This window comes from Chrysemys picta, chromosome 8, assembly GCF_011386835.1.
Source record: "Chrysemys picta bellii isolate R12L10 chromosome 8, ASM1138683v2, whole genome shotgun sequence".
NCBI lineage: Eukaryota > Metazoa > Chordata > Testudines > Emydidae > Chrysemys > Chrysemys picta.
The window spans coordinates 8,534,159-8,559,136 of NC_088798.1; the positions used below are offsets into that span (position 1 = coordinate 8,534,159).

General features: G+C 42.4%; 1 protein-coding gene across 1 annotated transcript in view; it reads right to left on the reverse strand.

Annotated features, from left to right (window-relative positions):
• Positions 1-24,978, reverse strand: part of AGBL4 (AGBL carboxypeptidase 4) — a 1,392,624-nt gene that overhangs the window by 789,497 nt on the left and 578,149 nt on the right. The window contains exon 5 of the mRNA XM_005284894.5: positions 1,963-2,179. Coding sequence (XP_005284951.2) covers positions 1,963-2,179 — 217 coding nt within the window. The remainder of the gene's footprint in view (positions 1-1,962; positions 2,180-24,978) is intronic.

A 24,978-nucleotide genomic window follows, 5' to 3' on the forward strand; every position in this document is an offset into this window, starting at 1 on the left:
GTTGTTATATCAAGTTCTGGAAAACATACTATGTGTGTACATTTAGATATAAAATCTGGAGTTATACATAGATAAATTCCATGCCATATTTTGAATGGCATGTTTAATTTTCTGAAATATGAAAAATAATATTTAGTGGCGACAGTGTTAACAAGATTTAAAGACTACATCTGTCTGTTAAAATGCAGATAAAAGACAAATCCCTCAGATCTCAATGTTTTAATCAGTCAATCGTGCAAATGTGACCGTTTTATTCTCTGTTTTCACAGAGAGTGAAAGTTAACAAAAAGCAGTTTTACGTTACAATTAATGACAGTTGTGTCCTCTGAGACTAATAATTAAACCCCACAAAAATCAAAATGATTAAGTTTCCTACTCCCAATCCCCTTTGGATTTTGTGTTTTCCTTTTAACTATTTTCACCTTCCCTATGTAATTGTTGGGCCTCCTAATTGGGATGATTAGTGTCAGCCAGGGATGTGTACTGGGCTTCTCTTAACCAAGAACTTTGCTTCACCAATAAAAAGGTTTTAAATGAGGGCCTCTTTGGTAATTCTTTTCTTAATTTCCTATTTTATTTCATTTTTATATAAATTTGGTGCTAGTAAAGGGAACCAGACAGGCCTAGTGAATGAAGTCCTCTATTTAGCCCAGTGTTTCTAAGTCTCACAATTTTGTTATGAATCTCATGATATTTTTGTAGATTTTTTAGATAAAAATATTTTTAATAAATAAATAAATAAAAAGATATTTTTTAGCTAAAACTCCAGCTGCTGGAGATTGCATAAGAATTTCAGCTCTCATAAAAAAACAAAAAGACAGAAAAAAGAAAAAAAAGTTTCTAGCCTTTATGGTTGTGAAGAAAAGCTTGAAACTGTGAAGCAAGTGCACCCTAAAGGCTCAGAAACCAAGGCAAATAAAAAAGAACCAACATTTATGATTTTCAAAAACACTCATGATTTTTAAGCCAATCTTATTATTTTGGGGCCTGCGGGCTTGTCTACACAATAGATGCAGCGAGTGTTGATTTAGCGGGTCTGGTGAAGACATGCTAAATCGATGGGCGAGCATTCTCCCATCGATTTGTGTCCTCCACCTCCCCGAGAAGCGTAAAGGGAGTCGATGGGAGACACTCTCCTGTCAACACAGTGTGGTGTAGCCACTGTGGTAAGTGGATCTAACTACGTCAACTTTAGTTCTGTTAGTCACGTAACTGAAGTTTCATAAGTTAGATCGATTTATTGTGGTAGTGTAGACTACCCCTGAGTCAGGGTTCTGGAATGTCTGGGTTTGGCAATACTTTCATTCACAGAAAAGTTACATCAAGGTGAGTAGAAGTTCAAGCTTTTCCCACAATGCTCAGATTCAAGCCTGACCAGGAAATACCATCTCTTGGGGAGAAAGAATAGGCTTAGTCTCCGGGCCTCATTTTATGCTTTGACAAGAAGTGTGTCAGTTAGAACCAACTTTGGTGGCATTTTTTTTTTGAAGTGGACGTTAGGGGTGGGACTAAGACAGCTAAACCCGTTTCACATGAGCCACCAAAATATTCAACCATTTTTAGGGTTAAGCTATCTACCCCTTTTCTTTTTGCATATGGTAGTAAAGGCTATAACTCTATTCTGAAGAAATCTCACAGAAATACAAGACAGGATGCCAAGAATCAAATTTCCCTTGTAAAGCTGTTTAGGTTTTCCCATTTAATATCTTTGGAGGTGAACTGGTCTTACATGGTAATCTTAGCATTGCACTACATGTTGCAGAAGAGATATTTTATGTGAAATTAAATTAGCATTTGTCTATATTTCACCATGCAACTAAGCTGCCTCGTGTGTCATTGATAGCAGTAAAACAAATATGTGCATATGTACTTTAGCAGGGATGATGAATTATACTGTATACGTATTTAAGGGCAGACATCCATAATGAAGCATGCTAGTTGGCAAACATGCTTATTACTTACCACACTGAGTCCCAGCAATTCTCTGTAAAAGTAGTCCATGTTCCTCCTTTGTAAGGTGTCGAGATAGTGTCGGAGCCGAGTATATGTGTACGGGTAGCAGTAGGCAAATTGGTAAATGTCATCCTCTCGGTCAAAGCAGAAAGCAAATGACATGACATAGTTCTTTCTGTGGTCTGGGCAACGATAGTAATATACATTTTTAGGTGGCAGCCTTTGCCTAAAAAACAAAACACATACATATTTGTGGACATAAGAATCTTGATAAATTCAAACCTTACAATAAAACTAACTGAAATTCATATTCTAGGTCGAACTAATTAAGTGAACCAACTGGGAGCCTTAATGGCTCAGAGGTTGGTAATTGGATGGCAAACCTTTCAAAGACATTATTGGAACACATTCTAGATGGACCATATGGAATGAGTCTGTGCCTGGAGGTTGTCTCTCTTCAGGTCGGGGTTAGGCATATTTAATGCAACAGTGTCTTGACAAGACAAACATTGAACTTAGGGAAGTTTTTTGTATTGCAATCCAGTTTAATGGTGAGGAGATATATAGAAACATGGCACAAGTATAAGGAAAAATCACTTCTTGAGAAACAAAAACCTCTTGTTTTGTGAGGTTATAGAATGACCCCAGAAATTCTCTCTTCTGAAACAGCCACCTGGTCCTGATTTAGAAAGAGAGAGGGATGGGAGTTTAGTCTAGAATTACTGTATCCTTTGGAAATCCCAGGCTAAATGCATATGGCACCCAGTTACTATGGTGCTGGGCAGATTAAAAATGCAAATACAATATAATGACTCACTATAGTGGAAGCGCTTACATGACTATGTCAATGCCTGTATCAAGTTAAGGGATAATGGATGCCAATATCTATTTTTGTCAGATGTCTTTCATAACCATCCAAATTCAATATGATTCTCTTATTTCACATTTGTGCTGTGAAGTACTTCAGAGATATGAGCAAAGACCCATTATATGGACGGATGCTGTTCAATGTCTCTCTTCACATCCTCTCTGGGTGTTGGATACAGGTTTTCTGCCTGCATCTAGACAGTCAGATTCTCTAGTTATACCATGTTCCTGTAATTTAATGCAACTAATTTACCAGTCATGTTTGGCAACAGCACACTGTGGTCCTGCAGACTCCAACTAATTCAATTATATAGTATTATAAACAGGTCTCTTCTAATGGTCATTGCTGATCTCAGCTAAACCAGGATCATGGTGAGGGAAAACATAATATGATTTACAGACATAGCAATGGTAATGTGTCCTTTCTGAGAAGCTAGACTACTGCAGAGCATCAATTTTGGCCTTTCATTGCTAATAAGAAATGGAGAACAAAACCCTCTCATTATGCACATGCTTGCCAATTGACAGCAGTTAAGGAGTATGATCAGCAAAACTCAGGAGCTACAAAGAGAACAAAAAAGGAATCAAGATGCTGTTGGATAAATACAATAGAGAGCCAGCGATGCAGTTATTTAGAGTTGAAATAAAAATTATTTGCTCCTCTTATTGCTGTGGTTCTTGAACACAGATGGTTTTGAAGGTTTCCTTCAGTATTTGTGGTTTTCTAAGACCTTTACTTCCTGCTGACGATCTGATCCTAACAAAGTGGAAATGATTTTTAAGGCCACATATGTGAAGGACACAAAAATACTTTTCAATTTTTTTTAGAAGTACCATTGGGGGGAAAATTGTCACCAGCTGTCTGCGTAAAGTACCCTCACCTAATAGGTTCATCGAGTATCTTAACATATTTCTATCACTCACTCTTACTCTGGAGTGCTATAGGACATCCCTCATTTGCTCTCAAATCAAGCAGATGATGTGGCAGTGGGTAAATGTATTCTAGCTCCCAGTTCTCAAACCGTAATGCAAGTTTAAACGGTATGTTGCTGAGTTGTTGAACTTTATTTGTTTCCAAATTAGCAGAGGGGGAAATAACAAAGGGCAGGCCTTACTTTATGCAATAATAACTGCATGTAAAATGGGACCGATGGGGAAATTCAGAATTCCAGAAAGGGTAATGCTAATTGAAATTCATCTGCTGATAGTTAATGTTTAAATGACGAACGGTTCAATAATTTTGTACTTTGAAGCAAGTTAAAGATAACTTTTGTTAATGTATGAAATACACTTTTGATATTTCATTCCCTTTCCCCTTCATTATAGAAGCTAAGCATCTGTTTTATTATCCACTTTGACACACCGTTTTATGGCTGCATTTGGCTATTATGGCTAATCTCGATGTCTAGGACATCTGGTATTGACATTTCACTATCTGGTGTCTGACACAGCAGTAGAAACCATCCTCAATTCCTAGGTTTAAATTCACCCTCTCAGGGCAGAAATGGTTTGAATTAAGAGTTTGGGCACTATCTTCCAAAAATAATTATAATAGTACTCCTGTCACTGCTAATCTATTCTTATCTCTCCCACCACTTTGTCACTGTTAATCTATTCGTGAGTCACATGGAGAAAGAGAGTTAGTGTTTAGATACCAACAACACATCTTTACATACAGGAGCCTAATCAGATTCAGATCTTATCTTGGAATTTTAAAAGAAAAGAAAAAAAGAAAGAAAGAAAAAGAAAAGAGACACAGTGCTAGATATCACCAACTGAGTTTTTGATAACGAAAAGACATTGCTCAGTTCTTGAATTAACCTTTGTGTCCTAGACACACTATTGTTTACTCTTTCCCTTTTTTGTTCTATGCCTTCTGGAAAAGGACACCCACACACTGTGGCAGCAGCTGCTCCTATTAATTTAAAGCTATTACAAAAATTAAAATTAAACCCAATTACTCTGGCTGGTTTATAGTCGGGGAACGGCTTAGTCTGATTGTTCCCTCTGGTTATGGACAAAAACAATATTCCTACCTACAGGCAGATGCCAGTGGAATACTAATGCATCCAGGGCCTGGCAGGGACAGATTCAGAATGCAGAGTTTAACTGCATTTCTGAGTAGAGAAAAATATCTTATCATGGAGCTGCAGAAATGCACCGACTTCCTATACTGTAGGTCACAATGCAGTCATTTCATGGTTAGCACTAGGACAGCAAAGTTATGGAAGAACCTTGATACTTTTATTTGTCATTCTGCATTTCCAAGCAGTGAACACCCATAAATGTGCCCTGCTAATTGATACACAACTGCCTGAATCTCATCACTTCAGAATGGTTATTTAAAGGAAAACCCCATGAATTCTAAGCACAGCTGCAGCACGTAGCATCTTCCATGCAACTTATTTTCAGTTTGTTTTTAGAAATGTATTACAGAAACATGGTTTGATATTTTACCTGTTTTTAAACAAATTTGGGCTGCCTAGTTTGCAAAGTTACGTGCCAAGATCATCCAGCTGATAGGGGAGTGCAGACAGAAAGCTTTCCACTCCACTTCTGGCTCGCCTCATAATCCTAGGAGAAGTGCTGCAGCTAGACAAGGGTATCCAAGGCAATGCTCAAGGGTCCAAGTTTTTGAGTGCATTCACTTCCTGCCCTAGCAAACCACGCCCTCTAATCCTTGCACCCATTTGCTACTCTAGGTAAGGATGGGGTGTGATTGACACATTGTTCTCCAGAATACAGACACATATCAACACTGGGTTTCTAGAGTACAATATGGTGAGATTTTCAAAACCATCAAGGGGATTGGGTGGCAAAAATCCCATTGACTTCAGTGGGGGCCAAGAATTCACCTGATCTCTTATGATGGGAAGCAAGTATCTAAATTCCATGGCAGCTTTGAAAGTTTCATCCTATATGCACATCTGTTCTGGAACAATTTATGTCATGGGCCACAATTTGATCCTTAAAGACAAACTTTATTATTTGCTCTGTTTTATCTCTTTTACCCTTATATAGTGTATATCAGGGCTCTTGGGAGTAAACTCTTTGGGGCTTGGAGCATCCTTTTGTTCCGTGTTTATGTAGCATCCATAGCACAAATGGGCTCCTGGTCCATGATGGGGCTCATAGGTGCGAGCACAATGCAAACAATAAATAATAATAATAACTTTTGAGGTTTTTCCTAACATGAGAGTAAATCTGGAAGTCTTTACCAAGAAAAAACTCCCAATGGCTTTAAACAACAACCTAAACTGTATTTGGCCCATTTTTAATATGGCACTCACACACAAATTAAACAATTGCCACCATCTTCAAATCTATCACCGTCAGTAGACACTAAAGAAATGATGATGATCTTTGGAGGAAAAACAAAAAGTGGTAGGTGCTGTAAGAGACTAATGGATGGAAAAAAATAAGTAATATTACTTGTAGAGAAGCGATTAAGTGAGTATGCCTGCAAAGTAGTGTTAGCAATGGTGACACACTGTGGTGATCATTTTCAGCTGCCATCCGGTTTGCAGCAAGAGAGATGTAAGTTTACTAAATCACTGAACTACAGGTTCTTTTAGGCCATTGCAAGAGATGGGCCTGAATCAAAACCTTAAAGCCAAATCCCTACAAACGTTTGTGGTGTTTGAAGTCCAAACCCAAATCCAGACTTTAATTTTGCAAATGACTTCAGCCCTTCAATGGACCAATCCCAAACTCCAGATCTGAGCATCCCTCAAAGTTTAGACATCCAAATCTAAATCTGACAACTTGACTCCGATCTATTAATTAGAGTTCAACAACGTTGGAGAAAATATGAGCAAGTTAGTCATCCACTAAAACCTTTTCTTTCCTTTTGTGAGTCAGCCCTTTCAAATGGAGGTTCTTACGGTTCGATTTTTCTTTTAGTCTGAAGCATTATTTTTCCCTTCACTTATTACGGTTGTCAACCAGAGCTGCCATCTTCAAAATTCCAAACTTAAGGGTGAGAGCATAAATTCCTAGGATTTTCACTGCACAGAACTCTACACTTGATTCATGCAGCAACAGTGGGTATTACAAGTGGAGTTAAGTGCTCTTTGCAGGAAAGCAGAATGTGTTTTGGCACAGCTGATTCACGCAGTTTCAGACACTGAGAAATAACAGTCTTGCTTTTGTACTTGCTAACATTAATTAGAATGGCCACTAAATATATTTCCCATCTTTAACCACCCAGCTGTGCAACTCAAGGTCTTCTACCTCTACAAGTATCTGGTTTCGTCTCACTGAGTAGGAAAATCAAAGTTTCATGTACATCAATGGGTTTCTTAAGATTGGAAAGTCTACAGTCTCAGTATATCACAAAGCACACAGCTTCCAAGGGTTAATGCGTTAATTGAAATAATTAATGAACTCTATGAAGAGTGCTTGGTAATTGAAATAAGTAAATGAACTTTGCAAAGATTGCTTGTTAACAGTTTGTATTCTTTACAACTTCAAGGGAAAGAGGGAAAAGGAATATTTTTTTTCAGATTATTACAATATACAGTGAACAGAGAAAAGATTAATTTGATTTTTGGAGGATTCCTTCATTTAAAATGCTTGTAATGAATCTGGAAAACTGGAAATATTTCACCAGTATAATGAAACCTTTTGGCAGGGCAGGCTTCTTACAAGGCCCAGTCCTGCACCATTTAAATCAGCGGGAGGAGGATTGGTCCCCTGGACAGACACCATCATAAAAAGGGCAGGAAACACATTCCAGGATAAATGTATGTAGTTTAGAAAGCTTGATAGCTTAATACTGGGGTCAGATTTTCTAAAGTGGTCACCTAAATTGTACCCACAAACTCAGCATGCAACTGTCTAGTTTGCACTGCAAACACATTCGTGGGCACATTTTTCAGGAAAACTATAGGAAGCCACTTTGGGAAAATCATCCCTTCAACTCAGAGTTTCAAAACAGGAAAATTCACTGGTGAGGGGAAACAGTGGAAAATGACAATAAGGACCCTCTGCTGTTCTGTGTTTGTACAGCACCTACCACAATGGGATCCTTGTCTACGACCAGGGCTTCTAGGCACTATGGAAATACAAATAATGTAACTACTCCAAGTTCAGTCAGACGGATCTGGTTGGAGACATCACTGATGAGAAGGATGTGAAATGCTAAGGAAAGGGCATGCTATGTACAAACTATAATGAAGCAGTGTGGAGTACTCAGAAAACCACTCTTTAATAGCAGATCAGGATTAGGAGATGTAAAGCAGAATTAATCACTTGCTACTTAAAATTGCTGGCAAAAATGCAAACAGAAAAAATTACTCCATATGTTTGTTACCTCTCTGTATTCTTAATCCCTTCTGCTGCCACATCTAGCCACCATTCTCTAAGATAAATGTAACCAGTTTTGTATGTGCTAGCTAGCTACAGACAGATGCTTGGATGAGTGAAACACCCAGCTCAGCAGTCTTTGTACAGGTGAAAAAACACGGTTACTCGCCTTCTCGTAACTTTTGTTCTTCGAGATGTGTTGTTCATGTCCATTCCAACCAGGTGTGTGTACACCATGTTCATGGTAGCCGGAAGATTTTTCCCATAGGAGCATCCGTCGGGTCAGTCTGGGCGCCCCCTGGAGTCACACCTTCATGGCACTCAATGGCACTTCATGGCACCCTGCCGACCCGCCACGCCCTCAGTTCCTTCTTGCCGGCTACTCCGACAGAGGGGTATGAGGGTGGGTATTGGAATGGACATGAACAACGCATCTCAAAGAGCAACGGTTACGAGAAGGTGAGTAACCGTTTTTTCTTCTTCGAGTGATTGTTCATGTCAATGCCAATCAGGTGACTCACAAGCCCAAGTTCAGGAGGTGGAGTCAGAGTCTTCCACTGATTGGAGTACTGCTCATCCGAAGGCCACATCGTCTCTGGCCTGCTGGGTAATCGCTTAGTGCGTGGCGAAAGTATGGACAGAGGACCACGTCACCGCTCTGCAGATTTCCTGACTGGGGACCTGTGCCAGGAATGCTGTTGATGAAGCCTGTGCCCTGGTGCAACCCCCCCTGCCCCCCCAGGTTATAGCACTCACGAATACAGGACGCGATCGATGATGAAATGTGTTGTGATGACACAGGCAGTCCTTTCATTCTGTCCACCACTAACACGAATAACTGGACCAATTTTCTGAACAGTTTCATTCTCTCGATGTAAAAGGCTAGCACCCTGCGGACATCCGGAGAGTGGAGTCTCTGCTCCCTGCCGGTGGAATGCCAGGGTAGAATACCAGGAGAAAGATGTCCTGGTTGATGTGAAACTGTGACACAACCTTCAGGAAGAAATCAGGATGAGGCCTGAGCTGAACCTTGTCGTTAGGGTACAGCCTGTCGAGCCCTGTTAAGAATCGGCTGACCATGGGGTTAGCAAACACAGAGCAGCCCTCTGCGCCCGGGTGGAAACCTGAAATGGCGGCTAAGTGCACTCTTATTGATGACAACAAAAGCCCCTGCTGCTTCAGATGGAGGAAGTAGTCCAGAATAAGCAGCACTGAGGCTAGCGTAGGGGATGAATGGTGCTGCGCCAAACAGACTGAAAATCTCTTCCACTTGGCAAGGTATGTGGCTCTCGTAGAGGGTTTTCTGCTGCCAAGGAGAACCTGTCTAACCTGCTGAATCCAGTGAGGGGGTGATGGCGACCAAAGAGACCATGCAGCTCCTGAGTTTCTTCATGAACTTGTTGAGATCTCGCGGGTCCAAGATAGGGCTGAGGCAGCCTTTGGCTTTCGGTATTAGGAAATACCGGGAATAAAAGCCCTCACCCTTGTGCTCCTGAGGAACCTCTTCCACTGCCCCTAGTGATAGGAGTGACTGCACCTCTTGGATTAGGAGCTGCTCATGAGAAGGGTCCCTGAAAAGGGACAGGGAAGGAAGGTGGAAGGGCACAGAATTGGATGGAGTTTCCCCTCTCTACTGTGCAGAGCATCCAGCGGTCTGAGGTGATATGGGAGCATGCACGGTAGAAAGGGGACAGTCCGGAGGAAAAGGTAAGGCGGGGTAGGTCCAGTTTTTGTTCTGGTGTGCCATCCTCGACCGCACCTTCAAAAGGCTGGTTTGGAGCCAGAAGGTGGTTTGGGTTGGACAGAGTTCTGGCCTAAGGACGGGTGTTGGTTTTTTCCTGCCACTCCTGTTCCTCTTCCGAGAACTGTCCTGGCGGTTCTGCTGATAGAACCTCAGAGGAGGTTGCAGCTTAAAGTGTTTCCGTTGTGTGGTGAGAGTCTGCAGGCCCAAAGACCTGAGGGGAGGCTCATGAGTCTTTCAGGCTATGCAGCCTCTTGTCTGTCTTTTCAGAGAAAAGAGTCACACCCTCAAATGGAAGGTCCTGAATGGTCTGTTGGACCTCATAAGGGAGCCCCGAGACTTGGAACCAGGAGCCCCTTCTCATGGCCACCCCAGTAGCCATGACCCTTTTGGCAGCATCAGCACTGTCCAACGTGGCCTGGAGGGAAGCCCTTGAGATTAGCTTCCCCTCCTCCACCAAGGCCGAGAACTCGGCTTGGGAGTCTGAAAGGAGGAGCTTCGTAAATTTGGCCATCGCCACACAGTATTATAAGAGTACCTGGTGACGATGGCCTGCTGGTTCGAAATACAGAGCTGCAGACCCCCTGCAGAATAGATCTTTCTATCTTTCTCCTGACAAGGTCGAGTCGCTTAGCCTCCCTGTTTTTAGGGGAGGGCCCCTGGAAACCCTGCCATTCACGCTTATTAGCAGCGTCCATGACAAGAGAGTTGGGAGGTGAGTGGGAGTACAACTGTTCATACCCCTTGGAGGGCACAAAATAACGCCTCTCGTTGCGCTTGGCAGTGGGTGGCAAGGAAGCTGGGGTCTGCCACAGGGTCTTGGGGTATCCACAATAGTCTTAATAAGTGGTAGGGCAATACGAGAAGGACCTGAGGGGGCGAGGATATCCACCATGGGATCAGCCTCCTTAACCACCTCCTCAGCCTTAATGCCCAGACCCTGAGCAGCCCTTTGCAGCAACTGTTGTAGCACCCTGTTGCCCTCAAGCACCAGGGCTATGGCTGTGCCTACCAATGCCTCATCCAGAGATGATGAGGAGGAAGCCCCTGTAAGCAGCAGCTGCTCCCTGCCATCAGCTCCCATGGGGTCCCGTGACTCTTGGGAGGTCTCGGGGGAATGTTGGTGCCGATGGAGTGCCTGTCAGCACCGGGGCTGTCAATGCCGAACTCGGCATTGGTATGGGCACCAGAGACATTGATGGTGCCGCTGGTGGAGCCAGTGCCAAACTAGTTGCTTGAGCCAAAGAATGTGGCGGGGCTGATGTCTGCACCACTGTTGGTGCCGAGGTTGTCATCAGTGCTGAAAATGCTGTCAGCACTGGAGCAGGAATTGGTGCCAAGATTGCTATCAGTGCCAAGGTCGAAAGAGTCGCTGGTGCCGAGGCTGGTGCCGGTGATGGTGCCACAGTCGATGGTGTTGGCGTGTGGGTAGGGGCCGAGGCAAGATGCACGGTTGATGGTGTGACGAATGTGGCTGAGGCCACCAAAGATGCTGTGGAGCAATATCCTTGGATCCCTCCCTGGCTCTGGTGAGAGGCCCAGTGGATCCAGAATGGCCAGTGTGGTGGATTCTGCCACTGCGGTGGCTGTGCCTGGAGCTCTCGCCTGCGTCGCCTTCACCTCGATCATCGGCTCCTACTCCTCTGAGAGCGGCTGGAGTCAGACTCTGACTCCAAGGTCTCCGAGACTGAAGACCACAGAGGTGCCGAGCTTCGATGCATTGAGCGTCGAGAGCTTAGGAAGCAACTAGGCTCTCTGTTTGAGTGGGCCGGTGCTGAAGGATGTGGAGAGGGGGAATGCCTAGACATCATTGCTGGCTTCCCTCTTGACTGCACCTGGGGGGCGGGATGGGACAGCCAGCGCCAGAGGTTCCTTCTCCTAGGGGGCAAGAACAGTGCCACAAGGTGCAGCAGATTCCAAGCAGCTTTGAAACTTCTGGCATCAAAGGAAGGGCAGCTGCTGGCCCATAGTGACTGGTGAATGTGGGGGGCCCGGATTCAATAGAGTCCATGTGGCCCTAATGGGGGATCTCGAGCTGTGGCCCTCCTCGGGTCTCACTTCTTTAGATTTAGCTGGAGGTGACCGACTGTCCAGCTTCTTTTTCTTCTGAGACACTGGTGAGTGATCTCTGCTGGGCCTCGGGAGGTGCCGTGCCGGTGCCAAACGTCCCGGGACGAGTCTTTTCTCGGCACCAAACCCGATGACAGTACCGAGGCGCTCTGTGTCAACGAGGAAGTGTTAGGAGCCGGATCCCCTGAGCCTGGGTCCGAATGGGGACATAGAGCTGCCTCCATGAGGATCACTTTAAGCCGCTGCTCCATTTCTTTAAGAGTTCTAGGGCAGAAGTCACGGCAGATCTTACAGCGATCCTTTTGGTGACCCTCCCCTAGGCACCATCAGCACGAGGAGTGTGGATCGCTCTTTGGCATGTGCTTCACACAGGCCATACAGTTTTTAAATCTCAGGGACCGCGGCATACCACGGCTCCGGGGAGTCAAAAGGTGGGGGTGAGACCCCCAACAACTCTAATTACTAACTAAAACTACTAAGATAAACTAACTATATACAAAGAACTGGAGTTGAACACGCTTGCTAAAGCAAGGACTATGGGAAGTTCCAGCCTACCGTCACTGGCGGTAAGAAGGAACTGAGGGGGCAGCGGACCGACCCGACGGATGCTGCTAGGGGAAAAATCTTGCGGCTATAGTGCACGTGTGCGCTCGCACACTGAAATCGACAAGAACTCGAAGAAGAACCCGAGTTTGCTACAGACTTCAGGCAGTTTTGACTGTACAGGACTGTAGGATCAGTGCAAAAGAGGAGATAATCAATTTCTACTAATCTTTACTTCACAATGGATTTTGTGAACCGCTGCTTTCATTTTACTTCTGATTGTGAACAACTATTAGCTTTTCTATCCTTATTCACTCCTGAAAAAGATACGGTTTGAGCTGGAGTTAGGTGCGAACTGGCCATGATGCAGATAGTTTGTGTAAAGCCTGCATCATGTTGCTTAAATTCTCTAAACCTTGGCACAGCATTTTTGTGTAAGTGTGCCAGACGGGGTCTAGGCTTGCCATAGCCTGCCATAGGCCTCGTCTTGCAAAGATGCTACATCAAATATCTTAGGGTAGTTGTCAGACATGAATGGCATTCCAAAATCCCTTACCACCAGCATGTGCAATAAGCCTTTCTACTGGACAGGCAGCTGGTTTAATTTATCTTCTCCTTCTCAAATATTTCCTTTCCATTGCAACCAAACCTACATACCTTCCTCCATCTTTGTTTGTCCTGGCCCTTGTGGTAGTGGCTTCCCTCCATAGCAACAGTAGCAGTAAGACTCCAGTACTGTACTTATTTTATAAAAACTCTGTCTAAAACTGCAGGAATAATGAATGGTGCTGACGTTTGTGGTTGTTGAAGTATGCCTTGTCTACTGACCATGAGGGTTCCAGCCAGTTATTCCTAGTTAAAGATATCCTCTACATAATCATGCAAAAAAAAAAAAGTTTTCTAGAACATGCTAATGTAATTCTGAGCTTTATACCCACACTTGGGGTTCTCAATCTGGGGATCACAATCAGGTGTCAGAGGGGTAGGTCACAACCATCTTACCCATCCCATATTGCTAAGTGGGAGGGGACCGGTGGTGGAAAAGGGAGTTGCCGTATAGAAAGTGTTGAGAGTCCTGGACAGAGGCATCACATTGTGGAGCAGGGAGGACCATCTTACCCAGCCTGCAGCACGGTTACCGTTCTGAAGACTGTGACACCAAGAGGATATAAACAAACTAGAGGCAATTCAAAGAGCAATAAATATAATGAAGACTGATTTGAGAAAAAGTAAAAGAACTAAATATAGTATGAGAAGCTTGTTACATAAAATGTCTAAGGGCTAAATCTGCCTCTGACACATCTGTGCATAAAAAGCTGAAAGCTACTAGTTTCTCTGCATGTTGTTCTCTCCACACCTAACTTATTAGCCATGCAGAAGTTGGAGCTATGCCCAAGAACCCTGCCATTAAAGAGCAAGACTCTCCTGACATCCGCTGGGAGACTGGATGATCAGAAGACAGCTAGAAGGTGCCAACACGAAAGAAAGAGTAAACATCCAACCAGAAGAGGAAGGTGTTTTAGCAGTTGGACCTGGGGACAAGGGAAGCTGACAGGTGGAAACTGAAGCAGGGAGGTGGCAGATCAGAAGGCTGAGAGAGGCAAACAGGAGAGATCTATTTTAGGGTGCACAGAATTGGGAAGCAGCCAGCATGCAGAAAGGAACAGAACAGATGACCTTGAATGCCTTTCCCACTTCTAACTTCCATGGCTCTGATTGAGAATAATTCTGAAAATGTGAACTGGACAAATTCCATGGGTGTTTGGATTACTATGGGAGAGGGGGGAGAATGTCATTAAAATTGTCATCAGTTTTGAGAATACACACACACACAGAGGAACAAGCTGCTATGCAAGACATTCCTATTCAGAACCGGAATATACTCATTCCAGTTAACATTTACTGGGACATCTGATTCTGAGAATGCCTAAGATATTTCAATCTATCCCATGACATCTCTTCACTAACAGTTTACTATTATCTTGGCAGCATTTTACACACACCCAACCCTTCCCCCACATACACACCACTTTCTTGCTTTATTCCCTCCTGTGCCCCAGAATAACCTGACACAACCTATCAGCAGAGGAAGGCTGATTATGCTTCTATGCTGGCTGGAGGATGTCTTGCCAGGGTGAGGTGGAACATATGGAGCACCCTACCTCCGCAGTGTATCAAGTGCAAGCAGGCCTGGGAATGAGGGACCAACCTGAATCCCAAACTCCAGTCCCTATACTACACTGCCAATAGACCATTGGGTCAGCTCTAATAGCCTCTTAGCCTCAATTACCTAATTAGCCTTTTCCTCACTTTCCCCATCTCCCTTTCCCATCTGTTCATCTATTCCCACACCCCTTTCTTCCGCAAGAATAATTTTTTAAAATCCATGTGAACTTCATTTAGGTTATTCTCAGATGACTTCTCTTTCATGCAAGAATAATTTATAAGTCTCACAAGAGCTCAAAGTTGCAGCAGGATTTTGGTAATGTCTGAATTCTATATTTATGTTAGATGCTGATGAGTTCACACACACACAAATACTACCATAGTGGAGATTTCTAAAGTACCACATAAATTTGATAGATTCAGCTAACTACTGTAGAAACAAGGAGGAAAGTGGATCTGAGGATGTTTTTTCCAGTCCTTACTTGGTTTAGACTGAGCAGTCCATGAGGAATTCAAGGTTAATTTGGATTGCAAGGCTGGTTTTCACCTTATTTTTATTGCTGATAAGTATCAAAATATTTTTGAAATTAGAAAATATAAATGCACAGGAAGATATAGGAATACAAGAACTGCCATAATGGATAGACCCGAGGTCTAACTAGTCCAGTATCCTGTCTCTCACAGTGGCCAGTACCAGACGCTTCAGAAGAAGATTTAGAATCCTGCAGTAGACGCCCCACATTAGGACTTATCCTGTCTCTGCAGCATGAAGTTTAACATGCCTTTCAAAACATTTGTCATCATTAATTAACAACACTAGAGATAATTTTAGCATTATTCTTGATCTCATTCCTTATGCATCCGAACCTCTTAGCTTTTTTCACCACAGCTGCACATTGATCAGACGTTGTCACTGAATTGTTTACAATGATGCCAGATTCTTCTCCTGAAGAATTTACTTTACTTTAAAACCCTATAAGGTGTATGAATAGTTTAAATATTTCCCTCCAGTGTGCATACTTTGCATTTATCGACATTGTACGTTACCATTGTGTTGTCCATTTGTGCAGCTTGTTTAGGTGTCGAAGTTCCTCACAGTCTTGTCCGGTCCTCAATAATCTAAATAATTGTGTGTCATTTTCTACCTTACTACTCATCTCCTTCTCTACACCATTAATAAATATATTAAACATTTGACCTCATACAGAACCTTAAGGCACCCAGTTATTAACCTTTTACCATAATGAAAATCGACCATTTAATCCTACTGGTCTGTAATTTCCCAGAGCACCCTTACAGCCTATTTGAAATACAGATACAACATCTGGTACCCTCCAATCCTCTGAAACAGATGCTGTTTTTAAAGAGAAAGTGCATATTTTTTGTTAGCACTTAGCCACGTCATACCTCAGTTCCTTCAGAACTCCTGGATGTATGTTATCTGGGCCTCATGACTTACTGCTTTTTAATTAATCAATCACCTCTTCTGACATCTCAGTCTCTGATAGTACCTCATCTTTATTTACAGAAAAGAGCAGGTCCAGAGTAGGTATCTCCCCAACATCCTCCGTGGTGAAGAATGATGCAAAGAAATCATGTAGCTTCTCAGCAATGTCTTCATCTCCCTTGATTGCTCCCTTTATCCCCTGGTGATCCAGCAGACCCACCAATTCTTTCATAAGCCTCCTGCTTCTCATATACTTAAGGAATCTCTTGGGTGTTTTTTTTTTAAATACATTTAGCTATTTGCACCTCAAAATCCATTATTGGTCCTTCTGATTTCCATTGCCTGGTGGAATTTATGTCTCTGTGTATTGCCTTCACTAGAATCAGCTTTCCAAATTTTGAAGGATTTCTGTTTGATTTGAATACCCTCAGAAATGTTTTCAGTTACCCATACTGGTTGGCTCTTTGACTTGTATTAGGGGCTTTCCCTTCACCTCTTCCCCTGGTTCTTTTCATGGAGACAGAAAGCAGAAGACCCAAAGTCCAAAGTGCAAGCAATGCAATGTTTATTGGGGTTAGTTTCAAACAAACATATCCATAGCTCTGATGCCGCAGAGCCCTTTCCCCAGTGTCTCAGTTTTCTTAGTAGGCATAATTATACTTTAGGGTATGCCCTTGGTCTCACCCTTGCAATTTATGGTCATGTTCCATTTTGGAGGGTCTTGAGTCTGGGGGCTATGGTACCACCTCTTTTGTATCCCATGGGAGGGGTAAGAAGTGAGGTTGTACTTCAGTCAGGGACAGGCATTTCTTTGGTCTTTTAGTGTTTCTTAGGTCTCCCCCACAACCCCTTCTCCCTCCGGACTGGTTGCTTGATCTTGGCTCGAGATAGGAGGCAAGGCAGTCTTCAAGTGTGTGCTCGTATATTACACTCCCACTATACCCAGCAACACTTTTAGCTCTATTCCTTATCTTTTCTCATTGTACTAAAAGCCCCATCTGGTTGTGGGAAATGCAACACACAGTGTCTTTGTTCACACATATTAATAAGGATATAAGAGTATCAAAAATCAAACCCAAAATCCTATCTCAGGCTAACAAACAGGCCTAAATTCTAACACCCTGCAGATTCTCTTTTTGTTCAGTGACACACATGCCTTCTGAGGCACTATTATTATTATTTATTTATTTTAGTTTTCACGAAAACCAACACTAAAGATTTTTACTTCCTTTATTTTTTAACTTTAGAGTTTTTTGACTAAACTTTCATTTTACTGAAATCTTCCTTTCTAAGGTTCAGTGTCACTGTGTCACTTTTAGGACATCAATTATTTTCTCTCACACTTCTCCGCCCCCCTCTACCCCCCTCCCCCCCCAGTTTCTATAGTACCGGGATCTTACCATTTCTTGTTGTTTTAGCTACGGCACCCATCAAAAGCCTTCTACATGCACAAGAGCACGACAGCTCCAAACACTTAGTGAAGTGACAATTCAGACTTGCATAATTGAAACGAGAAGGCCACATACATTGTTGCTTCTGTAGCCCCAGCACATTGCAGATACAAGTGGCAATTTGCATTCCTCCATTCCTGCCCCTGATCCAAGCTTCCGGTATGCTACCCTCTCAATTTCAGAGACTCTCTGCAACACCCCCACCCTCATATTACAGCAATGTGCCCCCATGTTCCCCTTCCCCCATACTCTTGTCCCCCATTCTCTCTTCCATGCCAGGGGTTCTGTGTGCCCCCTCATTGCTCCCCTGACAGTTCTATTGGGGCTCTTAGGGTACGTGTACACCACGAAAGAAAACCCAACATAGCAAGTCTCAGAGCCCGGGTCAACTGACTTGGGATCATGCTGCAGGGTTAAAAATAGCAGTGTGGACATTTGGAGGAGCTGGAGGGAGGAGGGTCTCAGTTTTTTTTTTTTTTTTTGTCTAGAGCTACCCTTATGATCACCTCTAAGCCCTCATTCAGGGCTTTTCCTCACAGAGGCCTATACCACCTCCTGTGAGTTCTTCCAGCCATAGGGCTTCTCTAGCGAGAGAGAGAGAGACTCCCTTTCTCTCCCGCTCCCTTCTAAGCAGCATTCTCTTTATACAGATCTCCCAGCCTGTTTTTAGCTCAGCTGCTCCATTACTAATTAGCTAAAGGGCACCACTGGAGCATCTGATTGCTCCCAGGTGTAGCCCACAGGGTTGTCATGAGCCCAAAAGCTCCTGAAGGGCCACTGGCCCCATGACACATGGGCTCAGAAGCTATCCCACTACACATACGTTCACATACAAAGAAATGCCTTTGAATTAAGAATATAAGGCCTTGCTCTGCTTGGTCAAAGAGGTGTGAAAAAGAACTAAAACCCCCAAACCCATCTCTTCAACCAGACCTTGCAGTATGCCCAGAATGTCAACCAATGTGGGCTCTGTCAGATCAAGAAAGGAAACAATTTCAGAGCCAATCCACTGAGCACCCTGCTCCCAGGTCCAAGGTGTTCACATCAAGACATGGCTCTCCCAGCTGAGCTCAGCCATGAGGATTAAGCACAAAGACAGCCACCAGACCATCTCTGCCACCAGACTGCTATATTAATGAGGAACTTGAAAACTTTTTCCTAGGGCTTGATGCTCTGCAAGACTCTCCACAATGCCCTTTCTGGCAGCTGGAGATGGTTCAGAAATAACCTTAGCAGGCTTGCTTCCCCAGGTAATAGAGAATGAATGTACTGCAGAGGGGGTGCCCTCAGTCTTTAGGGGAAATAAAAAACAATTTTCTCCCTTTCTCTTTTCCAGCATCCCTAGTTGCTGACCCATGAAGTAGTATTGATCTAAGAAGAGATTAAGTATCCTGCCCTCTAGTCACTTGTTATTTACAATACACGTGGATGCATGTTGGCTGAGGGAGAGTCAGAGAGAAGAGGTATCCTGGCATCCAGAAGTAACAACACTCCTGTGATTCCTTACCCAAAACACAAAGCTAAAAAACTAAGATGCTGCAATGGTGTGTTGCTGGAGAGAGGGGGAAATGAAAAATGGTATGTGTAGCACTAATCTTGTTTTCCAAGCTGCATGTGTGTTATCAGGCAGGCCTCTCCCATTTTTCACAATAGTGCTAACATCATTTTTCTTGATAGCCATTTAAAAATATATATTCATTTTAGTCGGGAAAAAATGTTTTTTTCCTATCTGACAAAACATAGCAATGGAGAAACTGCATGTTGACTGCATATATAAAATAAAGCCTGGTCCACAGTGCAGTTTCTTTCTTAGCATGCAAGACAGTCTCTGTCTCCTCGCATTGTTATCAAACATAGCGTGGGAAGGAGGGAAATGGAAGCTACAATTCACTGCCGTTCCGTAAAAAGTTTTTATTTAGCATTTTCTTGCCGTTCAGAAAGACACTCAACCCTCTCTTACCACTGAAGATATGACATGACTAAACTCTAGATATTTCTCCTCCACTTTACATTCTTGTATAAATGCAGAGATAGACAGTGTGTAGCAAATCACTGGCATGTAAGGGGGTCGAAAGGATGCACGGAGCCTACCGCTTCCATCCTTGTGCAGCGGGAAGGCACATGCTGGTCCACAACAGCTCTGGAAACCCTGTTGAAAGTAAAGGAATGCAGCTCTGCCACTTTAGTGCCTGCTAACTTCAGTCCCTGTGATGACACACGGGGTAGAACGTGGGGAGATAATGTCTATTATACTCTGTCAAAGAGTCTGCACAGCCTCTAGTCAAACTCCTGTCCCAAAACCCAATGCAGGCGGCAGAAGCTTAAGCCACAGTCTAGCTCTTAGTATATTAAACTCCATTGTAACATGGTTGCTATATCCTCCACGCTTTGCTCTCCAGTGCCTCAGTTTTCCATTCCTAGCAATCAATAGCCATATAACTAGTGTTTTAAATTACATCGCCCCTCTGGTGTCTGGTTTATTAACATAAACTTACAGTCCAACTCAAAGAAAAGTTTTCCAATGCTCTCTCCAGGGCTTAATGTTCCTGTTAATAGTGATAGTCCTTTGGGCCCTGCCCCAGGGCTTCAGTATCCTTTCCCTCCCCCCCAGAGTGCAGGGAGAATGCTTGTCACCATCAGTCTGTGACGGGAACACAGACCACACTTCGGAGTTCTGCTGCCCTGGAAGTGTTCTGCTCTGTCTTTCAGACTAAATCCTCACAGGCTCCCTTCCCAGGCCATCCCCTTAGCTACTGTGGAGGGCCATCACCTCACAGGTCTTGATTAAAGCTCAGTAGAAGTGAGTCGAGGCAACAGGCTGTCTTAAATATCTCACCAGCAGGCCCGGCTCTTGGTCACATGATCAGTTATGTGACACCTGTCAAGAACTACATTCCTATCAGTGCCTCCAGACAACATTTCCCAGAACTGCTAATTTTAAAGGGCAGTGGCCCTGTAACAGGCATCGGGGGCCATGCATGTGCTGTTAGAGACATTGTACTTCTTGTATTCAGATAACCAAATGCTATTTTTATTACAGTGCTTTCTAGCATCCAATCCTGCCAGCTGCTGAACATCAATGGGAATTGTGGGTGCAAATCACAATCTGCAGCATTGGGCCCCTTGTACTCAATCATCTCAGAAGCTCGGCAGCAATAAATCTCTCCCCCCAATGTTGCTCCTGCCACCTTTATCTATCATATTCAAGTGCTGCTTGTACAATATATCCAGCCCATCATCAGTGATCTACAACCCATCCTGGACAATGATCCCTCACTTTCACAGACCTTGGGAGGCAGGCCAGTCCTCGCCCACAGACAACCTGCCAACCTTAAGCATATTCTCACCAGCAACCACGCACCGCACCATAACAACTCTAACTCAGGAACCAACCCATGCAACAAATCTCGATGCCAACTCTGCCCACATATCTACACCAGCAACACCATCACAGGACCTAACCAGATCAGCTACAACATCACCGGCTCATTCACCTGCACGTCCACCAATGTTATATATGCCATCATATGCCAGCAATGCCCCTGTGCTATGTACATTGGCCAAACTGGACAGTCACTACGCAAGAGGATAAATGGACACAAGTCAGATATCAGGAATGGCAATATACAAAAACCTGTAGGAGAACACTTCAACCTCCCTGGCCACACAATAGCAGAAGTTAAAGTAGCCATCTTACAGCAAAAAAACTTCAGGACCAGACTCCAAAGAGAAACTGCTGAGCTCCAGTTCATTTGCAAATTTGAAACCATCAGATCAGGATTAAACAAAGACTGTGAATGGCTATCCAACTACAGAAGCAGTTTCTCCTCCCTTGGTGTTCACACCTCAACTGCTAGCAGAGCACCTCACCCTCCCTGATTGAACTAACCTTGTTATCTCCATACTGATTTATACCTGCCTCTGGAGATTTCCATTACTTGCATCTGAAGAAGTGAGGTTCTTACACACGAAAGCTTATGCTCCCAATACTTCTGTTAGTCTCAAAGGTGCCACAGGACCCTCTATTGCTGATATATAGATTCAGACTAACACGGCTACCCCTCTGATACCCGAATATATCCAATGTTGCCAACTCTATTTTTTCCTAGAGTCTTGTAATATTTGCTGTTTTTATTAATCTCCAGCTGTTGGAATCAAGAGATTGCATGTGAATCTCAGCTTTATTTTTTTAAGTAAGTTTCTAGCTCTTTTGGTTGAAGAGGAAAGCCTGAAAATTCAAAGGGATTGTATCCTTAAGGTTCAGAAATGAGAAGGCAAAGAAAAGAACTCAACGTATTTTTTTTAATCTCCTGATTTTTAAGCAAGTTTCCAGATTTTTTAGAGGGGCCCTTCCTTGTGATTCTTGAAGACGTGGGTTGGCAATAGCATGTATTGGAGCCTAGAATTTACATATGGTTGCATGTATAAACTGCATTCCTCTAGGGAGAAATCTGTAATAGTTTGTGTGAATAATGCTAGGCAAAAATAAAGTATATTGTAAAAGAATGGTCTGAACTTTTAATAAAAAAAATAGTAATCTAGGCACAAATTGTGAGGCTCAATGGAGGCCATTTTAAAAATCAGTTTTAGTATTTGCACTTGTGATCTGCTGAGCTATTTAAACACGTGTTGAAATAGTTGCAGGATCAGGCCTATAATCCTCTATCCATGACATCACAATTGATTGCTGGGGAAATTATGATGTCATTAGCAGATTATGATTTCAGATAAGGAAAAAGCAGGCAGAGGAGACAAACTCCTCGAAAAGATTCTTATGACAATGTGTGTAATGATAAAAAAGGGGTGGAAATATAGAATAGATATATTTGCACAGGTTTCTAAAAAAAAATTTCAGGGTTTTCCATAATAGAATCATAGGACTGGAAGGGACCTCGAGAGGTCATCTAGTCCAGTCCCCTGCACTCATGGCAGGACTATATTAAATAATAATAAAGCATTAGCCATTCTAAGAAACAATTCAAATATGTGACACATCTAGAAGGCTTCAATGAAATCCTATTAAAATTATATTCTACATACACTTTAATTGACAGTCCTGAGCATTCATAGTTTCTTGTAATTCTTTTTCAGTTTTCCAACTCAAAAACTAGAAGGCAATAGGACTGTACATCTATCTATCTATGTTAAGGTTTTATACGGTTCCCCATCACAATAGTATCTGCACATCTTCCACATAAAGTCAACAGTATAAGAGAGGTTGCTAGGGAATGCATGCAGTCTTGCACACTTCTCTTTGATGGAAAAACTTTGCTTGGGGTAGGATTTTTCATTTTTATTTTTTAACACCTATCATAGGAAATCATACTACACTCCTATTTACAAAGTATAGCCCAAATCAGCAAACTCCCATTCACGTGAGTAAACTTTGCAGGATTGGGCCCCAACTTAGAAATCATGAAACTATATTGAGGCGAAGCTGAAGTTTTTTTAAGAGAAATGTCTAAAAATCCTCTCAACAGTATCAAGAGGGATTGTGGGAAAGATTCATATATGTTTATGTTTAAATAAATAAAAAGGCAGATGCAATTAAGAGAAAGCAACATATGGGATGGAAAAAAACTATAAGCAAATTGTCTACAAAATGCTGTAATACTACTATGCACTTCTTGAAGAATGACAGGACATTTGTCAATACACTTATAGAAAATGTTTGGAAAAATACTCGATGTATAATTTATACAGCTATCAAGTTAAATACACAAGTGTCTAAAATGTGGGTTGTAATAACTTAAATATTTAAAAGCTTTCAGCAATGTTCCGAGTTTCACATTTGTTGCTGTTTCAGGCTTCACTATGTAGCAAACATTCCCCCTCTAGTCTCTTAAGACTGAGAAGAATTTACTGATATACAGTGGGTTAACTACTTAGGGTGAGATTTCAGCAACTTCAGCTATGTGATACAAAATTTGCTGTTCCTGTTTTATCATAGTAAAAAGAGGGGGTAACACACACACACACACACACACACACACACACACACACACACACTGAAATTCCAGCCACACAAAGGAAACAATTTTAAAAAACAGAATATACAACCAAAAGTATCATGGGAAAAGCCACATCACTCATTAGCTATAGCATTGTATCTGCACTATTAGAGGTCCAGTCTGTTCTATGTAGGTTAGAAGTTATGAGCCATTTCCAATTCAAGAGCATTAAACATGTGTTTTGAATTCAGAAATTTTACATCAAGATAAAATTTAGCAAATTTGTTCAAATAAGGTTATAGTGTGATTTAAACTCTGGTTCCACATACAATTATGCATGTGCTTACCTTTAACGTGCAAGTAGTCCAACTGAAGTCCCTTTGACTTAAATGGGATTACTCACGTGAATTAAAATGAAGCACATGAATAAATGTTTGCAGGATTAGGAGCCAGGGGAGAGGGAGAAAGGGAGAGGGGTATTGGAAACCAATACTATCAGATGTCATTCCCAGTTCTGCCGATGGCTACGTGAATTCAAGGGCAGAAAAAGAAAGATAGTCATTTAAATCCTTTTAAAAATCAATAGAAAACTTTTCCCCTAATTATTTGATTTTTAATTACATACTACCCCAAAACACAAAAGAAAATGAAATTTAAAAAACGAAAAGGATCTCCTATTTCAATATATTTTTCATAATTTTTAAAAGATTCTTCTTATTTTAATAATCCTGCCAACCTGAAAATGAAATATTGATTTCTCTCTCACTTGCACACTTTTATTTTTCTAGGGGTCTTCATGAATTTTGAAATGCTGCCGTTGAGGTTTTCCTGTTTTCTATTTTAATGACAGAGAGCTTTGAAGCACTTCATCCCCAAACCTACATCGAGCTTTGCACAAGTGGACTACTGCATTCAATGGGCCTCAATGTAGGAAAAGCTATGTGCTAAGGCAGAGCTCTTTACAGGATTGGACACCTAATTTGTAAAAAAAAAAAAACCACATTAAACTTATTTACGCAGACTCAGACAGAAGGAAAAACTAAATAGATATAACTTTAGTTCAAATGGTGTTAAACAAGGATTACTGAGTAAAAGTCATCACAATATCCCTATAGTTTCATTGTACATACCATCATACCGTGTTCCAAGTCTCTCTCTGGGAATTTATCTCACAGAAGGAAAATTGAACTTGATGCTCATTAAACTTAAGATACCAGCTAGTTAAGCCATTTAGGGCAGACCCAAGGCAGGTTCCATGCATTGTTCTGCTAATGCACCATAATGGGGCCTTGAGATATTCCTGCTAGTAGTAACAATCCACCACACTGGATGCTTTTGTCATGAGCAGAGACTGCCTATTGTGCTGTATTCTGTGGCAATTATATGAGGTGGACAAGTGAATTCAAGGAACTCGGGTAAAAGGCCAATCTCATTTTCATAAGTGAAGTAAACTGAATCCAAACACAATCTCAATAAGTGACA